This window comes from Notechis scutatus, chromosome 1 (genome assembly GCF_049901735.1).
Source record: "Notechis scutatus isolate UNSWTSFEM ecotype Mainland chromosome 1, rNotScu1.2, whole genome shotgun sequence".
NCBI classification, from domain to species: domain Eukaryota; kingdom Metazoa; phylum Chordata; class Lepidosauria; order Squamata; family Elapidae; genus Notechis; species Notechis scutatus.
The window spans coordinates 256,511,781-256,526,780 of record NC_142009.1 but is presented as its reverse complement, the minus strand read 5'-3'; the positions used below and the strand labels follow the sequence as shown (position 1 = coordinate 256,526,780).

Sequence of the window (15,000 nt, the reverse complement as noted above, 5' to 3'; positions counted from 1 at the left end):
AAATTTTAGTATCCATGTTTGAACAAAGATGATGGTCTATAAATATGCATATCCACTAATGTCTTTCTTAGGCTTTACCTTTAATATAAACCTCATAAAAATAAAAATAAATACAGATTAAATGATTGATTACAACCTCTAATAATGGTATGACAGGTCTATGAAAATTCTGTATCATTCAAGTAGAATATATTAACACCAGGAACTTTCCCCAGCTTCTTAGATTGAATTGTCTCTGTAATTTATGTAAAGTTAGTAAATTTCTTCCATTTGAATATTAATATTTGGTTGTTTAGTCAAAGAATCCCCAAATTTATATAACTGAATATAAAATCATACCTCTGATCTGAGCATAGATTCTGTGAATAACAGTTCATTGTTAGCCTGAACCCCAAATCTAAAATTTTACATGGTGTTTTCAAAAAGTGACAATCAGATATATCTAAAATATCTATCAGGCCCCAAGAATTACATGGAGTTATTTCTGAATAATTTATTTATTGTTGTTTACCTATAGACAAAATCTTGCCAGATTAAAGCTGCTATCTCCATAACTATAGATATATTGTGTGAACTGCCAGGAAGGGACTCTCTTAACCATCTTCCTGCCTACAAGACATTATAAACTCCTCTTGCCTCTTTGCCCTCTGGGTAGCAGCCTCTCCCTCCTGGGTTTTTATTCAACTACAGACTATATTCAGACTATATTCAACTACAATTTCTGAAAAGGCATGGAACATGATAACCTTAATAGTCTTTATCTAACACCGAGTGCACTTTTGCTTCTTACTCTACACTACAGATGAGTGCATAGGAAAGGATGAAGGAATTGAAGATAAATTCTGCAAATCAGTTTAGCTAATAGATAATCTTTGACACAGAGAGCATTTTCTTAATTCTAATTATTGAAACATCCTTCCATATACATTGATTCATTTTTATTTTTTGTGCTTCCATATCTCCTTTGTACGAAAATATAGAAATTATTAAATATTATCAGACTCTGTCTTTTGTATGGTATGTTCACATGCTTGATTTATTTTAAATTATTTTTGCATGACAATTGCTGGATGTTTAATGATTAATTCATCTTCTCTCTTTGTTCTCTTACCTAATGTTTCAGAGGTACTTCTCTTGACATTTTAGCACCCTCACTATCAGATCCCTTTCAAGCCTTATACAATGTCACAGTCTTTGTGTAAAATCAGTAAGAATTATTGCATGGAATGGTTTGATACGGAGACCATGTCCTGTTTAATCTGTTAGTCTTTGTTTTCTAGACTTTAGGGACATGTTGTTTTTCTTTAAACGTGTTGTAGAACGTCATTGTTAATGAGTTTTGGTATGCATGCTGGAGGCTGCAGAGATGCAGAGATGGTTGTTTTTAAATGTTTCTGGTATAAACAACCGAACAGCCCAACTGAACAAACTGGGTAGCTTGTGTTTTAGCACATGTTTTGCAAATTAGCTGGGAGCTATGGGGTATCAACAGTGCTTCCTAATTATAGATTTTTCTTGTGCTTGTATCTGAATCTGTGCTTAGAATGTCAAAATGTAAGTAACATGAAGTGAGCAGGCATTCCCACCCACCCCTTCTGGGATCCAGAGCTTTGACATTACTTGGGAAAAAGAGTTGAAACAACCTCATGTTCTCCTTATTTGGAAAAGTGTTTAATAAAAAGGAAACTGAAAGAAGCATGTGCATGGATGTCAAGAAAGGAGTTATATTAGGAAGAAAGCAAGAGAAGGCTCCTGGCCAAAGGCAAAACAGCTCAGCAGTGGTGTTCAGACAGCAAGAGAAAAATGTCAGATTTGGAGCTGAGTGGCAGAGCTGAGAAATGGGTGAGAAGAGAACCCAAATAGTCTTGAAACCTCATGCCAAGCTGGAAACCCGCAACCAAGTCTGCTGCAGCAGGCCAAGTTCAGAACTCCACAAACCTGCTCCAGAAACAGAGGCATGTGAGTCCTGGAAATGGGGATAGGGGAGAGAAAAGTCCATTTACAGGTTTAGAAAGGAGTGAAAAGGATTTTCACATGCAAAATAGACTGAGGCAACAAGAACAGAAAATCTGAAGGAAAGGGAAAGATTTAGAAAAGTAAAAGCTGAGAAAGACTTAGGATAAGAAAAAACACAGTATGACTCAGATAAGACTAAGATCATAGAAATAGAATATACAGATAGAAATTTGTACATTAAATAGGAATAGGAATAGTTAAATGGCAAATAGATAGAAAAACAAGATAGGAGCTCATTCATGTACAATAAAGTAATGTTCTGTGAAAAAGCAGTCTGAGTGTTCGTGTCCTCTACGATATTAAGAAAAGCCCTAACAAAGGGTAACAATGATGGTATATATCACAGTAACCAAACATAGAGAATAAACAGTTTATATAAGAAAGAGAAAAGGTGATTCTGCTTCTGAGGTAAAACTGACCAGGAGATGAAGGGTTAGAGTATTAGAGGCAAGTACGAGTATCCTGGCCTGTGATTCATATCCACATACATAAGGCTTACATAAGGTGGCTTGAAATGAAGAGGGAGAATTGGAATCTGTGGACAGAGAGAAGGAGAGGGAAGGAGAGAGGGACCCATCTGAAGCCCTAATAGCAGGGGTGAAATTCAAACTTTTCCCCTACCGGCTCTGTGGGCATGGCTGTGGGTGTGGCTTGGTATACTTAGTATAATAGTAATAGCAACCGGGGAAATTTTTTTACCGATTAAAATCGTCCCTACCACCTCAGCCGAGGTGGTTGAATTTCACCCCTGCCTAATAGATATTATGAGGGAGAGGCTGACATAGGAAGGAGAGAGAAAAAAAATAGCCAAATGAGAGGAAGAAGAGCAAAGGTAGAATCTCAGAAAAGAGGAGGAATACACAGTAGTTGGTAGAGAATAATTGAGCAAAGGGACCACATTTACAGAAAGAATGAAAAAGGAGATCTGAAAAGTGGACTTCAAGAAAGTTAATTCTTGACTTACAACTGTAATGGAGCCTACCCATTGTGGTTGTACTGTAAGTTGTGATGGTTGCCAAATGGGTTGATCATATGTACACCAAGAACATTTTTGTGACAGTTATTTAGTAACTGATGGGGTCATTAAGCAAACTAATGTTTTCCAATAGGTGTGGTTTTGCTGAAAACCAGAAGTAATTCAAGCACCCAGGAAATCAGGAGATTCAGGCCATTTAAATGAGTATAAAGATTTATTGCAAGCTTAAGCTCTCTACAAGAATCTGGCCAGCTGACCATTAAGGAAAATGTGCAAGAGATAAGAGATAAGATTCAAGGTGGGCTGGACTTAGATCTCTTGCAAAGAAGTGGCTTGTGACTTATGAAGTGTTTGACCCCTCCCTCAGGCTCAGCCTGGTCATCTCCTACAAAGTGCTGGTTTTCAGAAAAAAACTGTTATATGACCAATGTGATTCTGTACATGACCATAAATGTGGCTCTGCTGAGTACCTGAAGTTCAATCATGTGACTGAGGTGGGAAGGGAACTCTGGAAACTTCAAATCCAGGTTGTAAGTAAGTAAGTAGCCCCAAAGTACATCTGCCATAGCTTTGAACAGTTGCTAAGTGATTGGTTGTAAGTTGAGATGACCTGTATAGTGCTTCTTACATGAAAACAGTCATATAGTGGAGAAACAACAGTCTCTCCAAATCCAGTTTCTGGAATGGCAAGGGATGGATCCTATGAAATATGCATTCTAAAACTCACAGAGGATGAGAGTATAGAATCTTTTTTTGTTATGTTAGACAAAATTGCTGTAACTTGTAAATGAGTAACAAGTTTAGCACCATGCCTAACTTGAAAAGCACTTAATAGTAGTTTACCAGCATAGGAAGCAATAGACCACAAAAGTTATTTAGTATCAGTGTGAAGTAACACAATATGCATACCAGCAAGGATACCCTTACAATTCTCAGACGGAATAAAGGAATTGGGAGCTTGCCTGGCTAATCTAGGAAGAAAAAGATTTAGGTTTGATGAATGATCAGTTAAGGAGTAGGTGGGGTTGTTTTAACTCTTCTTCTCAGGTAACACCAAAACTCAAGATCCCAGGAGAGAAAGAGATGTCTGCTCACTCCAAGTAGTGAGTTTACTTTTCCACAAACCTATTTGATGCTTTACCTGAAAAACAGAAATCACAGAAAGTGGAAGCACTTAAGCAACCTTTGCTGCCATTATAAAAACATTAGCAGTTGACAGGGAGATCATCAGGAAACTCCAGAACTGGAATCTACTCTTGGAAATAGGAAAAAGAAAATATTCTGGAAAAGGGCGGTGGCAAGTGATTTCCGTTCATGCAATTACAAGGAGTTTAGCTTTAGAGGGAAGCATATACACAAAAGTGAGGATATCACAATCTGAGTTAAGCCTTAAAAAGGAAGCTACTGTGCATGATATAGCGCTGTTAACAATTTCTCATGTTGAGATCTGTTTGAATTACAAAAGCAATACAGTCTGAATGTTAATTCATCACACTATAGACTTCTCTTTCCATTTTTTATGTGACTGTAGGATTTGTTAAGTACTGTTTCCTGAGCATCAAGTCTTAGTAGGACACATTTCTTTGACAGCATTAGATGTCTACAGAATAATAAAGCAAACAATACACCATGGCTCTTCCAATCATTTGTAAGGATTGCTTGCTTTCTCAGATGCTTCTCTTAAGGGAATATATGGGTCAAATTGAATATTACTTTGAAAAGGGTAATTAGACTGTTTTTTCAAAGCAAAAAGGTCATGTAGGCAGGAGCTGGCAAATTATTTGTATTCCTAGAGTCTTCTGGATTTTTTTTTTTTGTTCCCAGCTGATTAACAAATTCCACTAGGAATTGAAAAAAAACATACACTGAGAGAGCTAACTATAATTTCTTGAATAATCCATTTTGTCCTTGTAGAGGACATGAACAACAATTGACCTCCTTCATTTATTTGGTATTTATTTATTTTTTATTTATTTGATTGGTCAATCACTTACAAGATAATCGGTATAAATATAAACATGAGTAAGAATACAGGAATAGGTATGAATAAATGGGGACAATAGGACAGGGATGGTAGGCACGATGGTGCTCCTGTTACATATATTAATCCTGGAGAAACTAGGAAATTTTAGTGGTACCCATGTTTTCCAGCCAACTTTTGCTCTTATTCCTCACAAAAATGTGCCCTTCTCCATCAAGAGTCGGGTCATTCCTATGCTAAGAAGTAAATCATAATGGCTAGTTTGAAATAAGTTGTTAAGTCCAAATCAAATACACTGTTCTGTGACTTACAGAGTCTGACTTAAATTGAGTCTGATTTTTGTTGTTAGACATTTGCTGTCTATCACTTAAGCAGGGATATTATAAAACATTGAACTAGTATATATGTATGTGTATAATCCCCCCCCCTCTCTCTGTGTGTGTATGTGTGTGTGTGTATATATATACACACTCTGTCTCGGTCTGTCTCTATGTATACAAAAACACACACACTGAAACAAACATGCATAGACAGAGTCATAGTTAAATAGCTTTACTAAAAATGTGTTTTCAAAATCTTAAAGGCTACAATATTGATCCTTGTAAATTTTCAGGTAGCCCCTTCCAGTTTAGGATAGCTGTTGAGTACACTCAGACTTCAGCCATCATTCAGCAGTAAGGGTAGGTCTTTTATTTCGAGGTTGGTGAATTATTGGAGTAATTTCAAAAGTACAGATTCCCCTAGGATTTTTATGCTTTTCCCTCACAAGCTCAAGCTTCCCCTAAATCATTAGGGGAAAAATGCCTAGCATTAGAATTTAAACATTCTAGCAACGGCAGCTTCTGGCACCTCCAAAACTAATATTTTTTAATCATATTAAATTTTTTTGCATTACAGCCCACTGTCAGAATCATGGAGTACGGTTTTGTGAGAGGATTATTATTATAAAAACACAATATTACAAAATTTTTCTCTCCCCCCTCTCAACAGCAGCTGCTGTTATTGCAGTGACTTAGTAGCTAACATATGTACAAAGATTAGAAACCCTGGCTGTTGTTTAATCTGTAGAAAAGGATTAAATCTCTTGCTTTGAACTATCTCTGGAATTGGTTTGTTTTTAAGAGCTCTTTGCAGTGTAAGAGTACGTTCATGTTGGTCTGCTTATGAACTCTGCCCACAGCTTCCTGAACTGAAGAACTGTAAGTTTGGTAACCACTTACAAAATCTCCATTGCAAGCCTCTCTTATGAAATCTTTTTAAAGCCTCTTTGAAAATATAGTGATATTAGCATCTTTCTTTCTCCGAGTACATAATTTTTTTTTTAATTTAAGAGTTGATACTGTAGGTACTGTGGCTTATATGAAATTTAGTAAGAAAATACTTATAACAGTTTACTTGGTGACTGTTCAAAGTTACAACGGTACTGAAAAAAGTGATTTATGACCGTTTTGTACAGTTACGACCTTTGCACCATCCCCATGATTGTGTGATCCAAAATTCAGATGCTTGGCAACTGGTTCACACTTACGACCATTGCTGTGTCCCAAAGTCATGTGATCCCCTTTTGTAACCTTCTAGCAAGCAAAGTCAATGGGAGAAGCCAGATTCACTGAACAACCAGGTTACTAACTTATCAACTGCAGTGATTTCATTTAAAAACTGTGGCAAGAAAGTTTATAAAATGGGGCAGAGCTCACTTAACAAATGTCTTACTTAACAACATAAATTTTGGGCTTAATTGTGGTCATAAGTGAAGACTAAAGTACTTCTTTCGAAAGCGGGGGTGGTTTGTTAGCTAAAGAGGAGGGCATATATAGAAAACTACTATTAACCAACTAGTTTATTCTTCAGGAACTTAGAAGAATAATTCAAGAAAAATAAAAAGACCAATATTATCTGTAAATAATGTTTAAAAGAAAACAAACATGAGGCAACAAACTTCTCTTTGGAATATAGTTAAATAGCAATTAAACTGTAAAAAACCCAGTCCTTCCTAGGTGAATACATGCAGGCGGCATCAAGATTAAAATATATATCTGTTGAAATGTACTACATGATTTTCATAGATAAAATAATCTATGTGATAATCAATTAATAGTGATTAATGAACATCACTGTTTATGAAAACAAAATCAAGTTATAATTGATTACAGAGCAACACGCTATGATCAAAATGGACTGCTTTGCCACACCAAAGGCCTGAAAAATTGTGTTTACACCTAGAAGTGGGAAGCGCATACAGAAATGGTGGACTATATCATTTCATAAGGCAAAACAAAAGGGAAATGTTTCATGCTGACATTCTGAGCGATAGAGACAGATTGGATAGGAATCTGAGCCCATTTGTACAAGTTCTAATTGGATGAAGAACAGTACTGAAGATCTTGAGGTACCAAAATATCTTGAGCCAGCAAAAAGAGACAGGTAAGTTATATTGGAGAGAACATTTCATAATGGCCAATTCTGCAGTTGTCACAGTTTTATTTCTTATGGCCATAGCTGGCTTGATCTTCCATTGGGAGGCACAGAAGTCTCGGAAGCTGAATGGATAGATGATGTTGCTAAAATTAGATCTAGAAGTTGTCAGCCCAGATATGTGTGCTAAAGGAAAAGTTCAGAGAGATACTAGGATAAATTAAGGTTCTCTAGTTTTTAAAAGCACCCTGGCTGCATCCAGAAGCAATCTAGATTGCCAATTTTCTTTCTTTCTAAGTGGAATTCTGTACCTTCCTGCAGATTGCTTCAGCAAGCAACAGATTGCAATGAAGACAAATCCTTTTCCGGCAGGCTTCAGAGTTGTATGTTGCCCTGTTTGATTACAAATGTGAGATTATCCTATTTTACCCAAAGGGAATGAGTTTGGATAATTTTCCCTTGACACTCTGCATTGTGTTCTGAAATGTTGTCCAAAAGATCCTCAAATTCTCTGCTAAGGTGAGCGTTCCCAAGAGATCTGCATGGGGAGAAAGATAGAATTGGGCCCACTTGCTTCTTTCTTTCATGGAAGCTTGGTCCGCAGAGGACACCAGTTTGATAATAGCTCATCATCTATAATGAAACTTCTTTTGCTGCATTCATTATTAAACACTAATATATTTAAAGGTGTCATTTTTAATTTTTGTTATATTTTTTAAAACATACTTTTCTTTCTATCCATTTTCTCTTTTGATTCACAATCTGCATTTCTACTTCTTGAAGAACAACTCTGTATGAATTGGTTTCTTCTTTCAAGTCTGATTAAAAGTGACCAGGGACAGAATTAAAGACTCTTTGTTGGTACCGAATAGAGGAAAATGATAACTGACTAATATTTTTATAAGAATGTTGATAACATCAGTTATAAATAATATAGCTTACTTCAAATCAGATTCAAATCATGACTGGCATGGAAGCTTTTGTGAAGCAAAGAATGAGTACATCAGGAGTGGGTCAGTCTTCAAGAGGCAGAGGGACAACTCATTCTCTTCGCCATCTGAAGATAGGGCTGAAAGAGTGATGATGTCGAAAAAGGCCTAAGGATGGGTTCTCCCCCACCCCCACATAAACATTTTTGCTGGTTTGTAAGGTTTTAAGTGTGAAAATGTGAGCAAGGTGCCTGTGGGAGGCAAACGTTTCCCATTTCCATTTTTCAGACCCCAAATTCCCCAAACTAAATTACACCTTCAACATTCAGTTGCAAAGAGCTTAATATTTTCTGTCATATTGTTGGGCTATTTGGGAGAAGAGATTAAAGGGTGAAAATAAGAACAGTTCATTTATTTCTTAAACGTATTACACGTCTTTCATTGAGGGACCAAAGGCAATGTACATAGTGCTTTCTCCTCCTGTGATTTCCCACAACAACGACAAATCTTTGAAGTAGTCTGGGGTTAGCATAAATGATTTGACCAAAGTCACAGAGTGAGCTTTCATTCCTGATGATGAACTGGGTCCTGAGTCTTCCTATTCATAATTCAATACTTCAACTATTACATCACATTTGATCTTTTATATTGCCTTTCCAAACTTTCCTTTCCTATTTTTACCCTCATTTGAACAATGTAACAAGACTGATACTAAAATCTGTACTACTGGTAAGTCACCAATTTTGTCACTGAATTTCAACAATAGACTCTCAGGATGTAGCTCGTGGCTTGCCCATTCCTAATTCATTTGCTTTTAAACATAAATTCATCATTATTTTCATTATGATTTCCATGTAATACTATGTAAAATGTAAACTTTTCATCTTTCTCCTTACTTATATCACAATATTATTTGTACGTACACTGAGACTTATACATTGAATACAAATTCCTTATGTGTCCAATCACACTTAGCCAATAAAGAATTATTCTGTTGTGTTATGCTCTGTTCTGTTCTGTTCTGTTCTGTTATGCTCTGCTCTGCTCTGCTCCGCTCTGTTCTGTTCCATTCCATTCATAAATATTGAAGAAGTCTTGTGATGGAGCAAGTCATTTATTTCCCAAAAGGCCTTCCGAGTCTTCCTTTTCAGGATATTTTTAAATTTTGTTTCTTTGTTTCTTGTTTACTGTCTAAGCTGAACAAGACATGTTAAGGATTGGAATTTAGATACTTTGTACCCAAAACCACTAAATCACAGCTGGCTTCTGAAAGGTTCAATGAATTAATTGGAGTATGAAATTAAAGTGATTGCAGTAGTCATTCAAAAAATCTGGAGAGAATGAGACAGATAGGATTAGTTGCTTTAATGGATATTTTTTATTAGTAACCCCAATATGTTAGTCTAATACAACCTAATACAGTTATCAAAATACTTTATAGGAATTATGAAATCTCATGTGTTCTTTGATGTCTTAAACATCCCTTATATGGGAACCCCCTACCCCCCCCAAAAAGTCCTTCATAATTAATACAAATGACTGTCTGAAGGAGAAAGTAGGTAGATATTTCAGAAAGACAATTAGAGTGATATGTGAAAAAAGGGTGGAATCTTGAATTGCTTGCCAAGCTACATTTATGAATGGGATTTTCTGAAAGACTGTCAGATAAAGAAGTTATGCCTGTTTTTCATAAACCGTTTGTTAAATTCTCCTAATGTTACTTGCAAGTAACATTCTGTCTCATTTATCTCCCTTACATCATAGTATTGAACTATAACATAATACATGTTGATTTGTGTGTTCCTATATTGGAAAATTCATATTTCTTATGTCAGTGAAGACAGATCTAATGGAGTACTTGTAGAGTTGTATTTGGTCAGAAAAATAAAATGCAATACTCTTTGTAAGTTGCAATGCAGACAGCAGTGCATTCTTTTGTTTAAACCCTTGAGGAAAACGTGATAGTTTTTAAGAGAAGGTGGAGGTTTTCATGGAATATTGATCATTACTTTGGGAAGACTAGACACACTCTAGAGAAAATACTAAAGTCATAAATAAATAATGCAAAACATTTGCAGTAAGAAGCCAACAAGAAAATTGTAAGGCTGATACACTGTTTGATAAGTATGGTTTTTTTTAAAATTTTATTGGTTTTTAAAAAGAAACATAAACAAACAAAACATAAAAACATCACCTTCCATAGGTGTACATACAGTGTACATACAGTGTTTACAAATTGTTTTGTGCTTCCATTTTGTAGTCTTCAATTACAATTATATTGCATATGATCTCATATTGTCAATCAAAAATTAAATACCTTAGTATCATTATTAATCAATCATTTGACTATACTTTTATTCATTCATGTTTTACAAGATAATCATAATTTACTTAGTTTATTTTATAACAGTTCATATTATCAGCCCAAATCTATCCTAAATCATTTTGTAGATATAATAAGAAAGAAAGAAATCTTTATATATTTATTATTTTCTAAAAGTCTACATATTTCATTACTGTATTTTATTGTCTAACCATTGATAGAAAAGATCCCAAATTTTATAAAATTGTTTATCCTCTTGTTCTCTAATTTCAAATGTCAATCTACTCATTTCAGCACATTCCAATATTTTCTTAACGATTTCCTCCTGTGATGGTATTTTCTCATTTTTCCAGTTTTTAGCAAATACAATCTTAGCCGCTGTTAATACATTTACAATCAGGTATTTCAAGTCTTTACTATATATTTCAGGTAAAATTCCCAATAAAAATATCTCTGGTTTCAAGTCTATATGTTTTTTTGTCATTTTTTCCAACCACATGTGGATTTTAGTGCAGTATTTTTTAGCATCCGCACAAGTCCACCACATATGGTAATATGAGCCAGGTGTCTGATGACATTTCCAACATTTTTCGGATTTATTCTTGAACATTCTTGCTATTCTTGACGGGGGGAAATGCCACCTGTAAAACATCTTATACAAATTTTCTTTATATGCTGTTGACATTGTCATTTTATAATTTTGAGACCACAGTTTTTGCCATTTTTCTAAATCGATCCCATATCCAAAATTCTTCCCCCAAGCAATCATAGTTTCTTTAACTTGTTCTTCTTCTAATTTAATTTCTAATAAATATCCATACAGCTTTTTAATCACCTTTTCATCAGTACCTGTCAAAATCTTATCTAAATCAGTCAATTTATCATAGAAACCTTCCATTTTAGAATCTTTATCATACCTTGAATATATTTGCGCATATGAAAACCAATTCATCTTTATACCTTGTTCCTCTAGCTTTTGTATAGATTTGAGTTCACCCTTTTCATTCAATATTTCACCATATCTAACTGTTTGTTCCTTTTTGTATATTATAGGATACGAGAATGCTTCAATAGTCGATAACCAGACTGGAATTTTCAAATAACATTGTCTTTTAATCTTCTCCCAGTTTAACCACAGAGACTCCCGTATATAATGTCTTCTGAAATACCCCTGTGTTTTAGTTCCTTTATACCATAAAAAAGCATGCCACCCCAACAACAAATCATGTCCTTCTAATGTCAACAATCTAGTATTTCTTAGTGTTATCCATTCCTTAACCCACATCAGATTTGTAGCTTGGTAGTACAACTCCCAATTAGGCAAACCAAATCCTCCTCTAATTCTAGCATCTTGCAAAAGTTTTAACTTTACTCTCGCTTTCTTACCTTGCCATATATATTTCAAAACAATTTTATTTAAATCTTCAAAGTAATCTTTTCCAAGCCTAATTGGAATTGTTTGAAACAAATATAAAATTCTGGGTAATATATTCATCTTGATTGTTGAAATTCTTCCTATTAGTGACAGTTGTAAATTTTCCCATTTCGCCAGATCTAGCGCTATCTGCTGTTTAAGTTTGATATAATTATTCTCTTTTAATGTACTGCATCTTGCTGTCAAATATATCCCCAAGTACTTAATCTTATTCGTGACCTGAATTTTCAATAGGTCTGCCAGTTCTTCCTTTTGTCTTAGTGTTTGATAAGTATGTTGAAGTCTTTATGTAGACTCTTAAAGCACTTTTGTATATGAGAAGTTTAATTATGCTCTCGTTTGTTGAAGAAATGATGCATTTTAAATATTAATAGAGATAATAAATACTTTTGATGATTTTAAAAATATAGACTTGGTGGATGGCAGGCAACTTGTTTTACTACTCTATGAGGTAAATTAGTTCAAGAGGAAGAATGTCCTTATTATCAAGCAAATGAGGGGCACCTCTTCAGTGCACCATTAATGATTATAACTTTGAATATAGCTTTTTTGCCCCAGTATTCTAAGGTATCAGGGTTGATTGTAATTACAATACAGATAAGCAGTTATGATCATAATTATGTGAAAACACTTGTGAGTTCATTTAGTGTTTCTAAGCCATAGGCTTTAAATGATAATATTCTGTTGGTTTCCTCCTTCTTAATTAAAAGGTTTTAAACATCTATATAAATATTAGTACTGTGTTAATTAGTCCAAAACAGTTCAGAAAATGATTCTGTGCATTTTATTTAACTAAACAGTACTTTTTGCTAAATGTTCCTGAAAAATAGTTATTTTGGTTCCCCGAAAAAGCTACATTTCAGAACAAGATGTTTTATACCATATTTTTGCAGAAGTTATAAATGAGGAAATGAATAAATGAAATTCCCAGACTGTTCTTTTGTTTGATCCTTTGCACCCAATAATTGGGATTAAGATGTCAAGGCAAACCATGATTTATAAAGCTATACCTTTCTTTTTCCAAATTAAAAGATGCCAATTTACAAATCTATACTCAACAGATGGAAAATTAACCATTTTATTTTAAACCTTTAAGAAGCTCTTTCTTTTTTACCTTTGACCATTGCTTCTTCAGCCATCAATTTCAGGAATTGTACTTTAATATAAAAATGGGGAACCTTTTTTGGGATTGGGGATTATACTAATTATTCAAAAGAAAAAAATGATTTTTGCTCTTATGAGCTACCTAATTTTATTTTAAGTACAATATTACTATGTACTGTTGAATTAAAATCTGCTATGTGATCTATGGCCCTACCCCAAACATCTGTATTTAATCTGAATATGGAAAATTGATATTCTTTTGCCTTTAATTATTCAGTTGCGGACTTAGAAATAGAATATATAGTAGTTTGATTTGCCCTTGGGTTGTATTTTATTACTTTTTTCTAACAATATCATTTGCTTTACAGGATTTATGAACGAGTGATAGATCGCCCAGAAACAAATCTGACCCCAGGAAGCAATTTGTGGCTAGGACAACGCAACAGAAAACATGGTTTTTTTAAGGTAAGGATGCAAAACATAGCCACAGATGAAAAAGCAATAAAGTAAAAAGTAAAGTAAAGTAAAACTTGAAATACTTATTGCTATTTCAAAATAATAATTATTTTTCTTTTTGAATGTGTATTTGTGTTACAAAAGATAGAGTGCTTATAGAACTTCAGTCATTTGCACTGATTGTATGCAGCATTTCTTTTGGACAGCAACATGCAGTGGATATCCTATATTAACATTCTCCAACCTGGCACTCTTCAGATACACTGGGCTGCAAACAGTGTAATTCTTAGCCATCCAAATTCCATAATGATATATTATTTGGAGATGATGGGAATCATACCTCTCACATAAATCTAGAAGCACCAAGTTGTGAAAGATCATACAAAAAAATAAATTACGGCTAGTTATCTAGGATAGTAAAGACAATGAACCCAAGTTACGTGGCAGATCCTAGATGACCTTAGAGGATCCCAAAGTAGAGTTAGATGTGGTTAGTTCTTGAAAAAGAGATTGCTAGGAATTCCAAGACTGTAATTTAGACTAAAAAAAAAAAAGGAAAACATCCACAAGCATAGAGATCCATAGCGGGCAATAAGGCAAATGACAAAATGTGCCTGGATATATTATCACACAAACACCTCAAGGTATGTACTGACATCTGACATGGTAGGTACATAAAGGTGGCGTTTGTGGCATGTCTATGCATGTGTATCATTTTTGTGATTGCTGTGGTTTGCTGAAGACATTGCTGCCCAGAAAAAGCAAGAAGTCTGCCCATAAAATCATCAAAGGAACCTTTATAGGAAACACTGTATTCTTGTGCTTCCTCTCTAGTTTCTTTCATTCATTGTTTGGTTTCTATGAGATCTACAGGGAATGCTAGTTGCATTTTACCGATGCTGCTGGAATCTTTCGGTTTAATTTGCACATGTCCAAAATATGTCCATAATTGCATCAAGGGAATAAGGGGAATTTTCCCAAACTGACTTCAGGTGTATTGGATCTGCAGTCCTAGAACTCCCAACCAACAATCCCAATGTACTGTATCTGGAAAGCGTTTGGTTGGGGACAGTGGAATTAATATTAGAAATGCATTTCTACAAATCAAGTTGGTACTGATATACTTCAGCCAGCTCAAATATTTCCACTGAATGTGGCACTAGAATTGTGACTGAATATAGCAAATTAGAATTGGGTATGCCTAGTTTAATGAAAAGAAGGACTTAAGGGTGATACGTTCCAATATCTAAGGGGCTGCCACAAAGAAGAAGGAGGGTCAACCTATTTTCCAAAGCACCTGAAAGCAGGACAAGAAGCAATGGATGGAAAGGAGAAATTTCCTCATAATTAGAACAATTAAGCAGT

General features: G+C 34.8%; 1 protein-coding gene across 2 annotated transcripts in view; it reads left to right on the top strand.

The window, feature by feature from the left end:
* Positions 1–15,000, top strand: part of NELL1 (neural EGFL like 1) — a 594,259-nt gene that overhangs the window by 179,527 nt on the left and 399,732 nt on the right. For both annotated transcript variants that reach the window (XM_026664647.2, XM_087951106.1), the window contains exon 5: positions 13,548–13,644. In XM_026664647.2, coding sequence (XP_026520432.1) covers positions 13,548–13,644 — 97 coding nt within the window. The remainder of the gene's footprint in view (positions 1–13,547; positions 13,645–15,000) is intronic.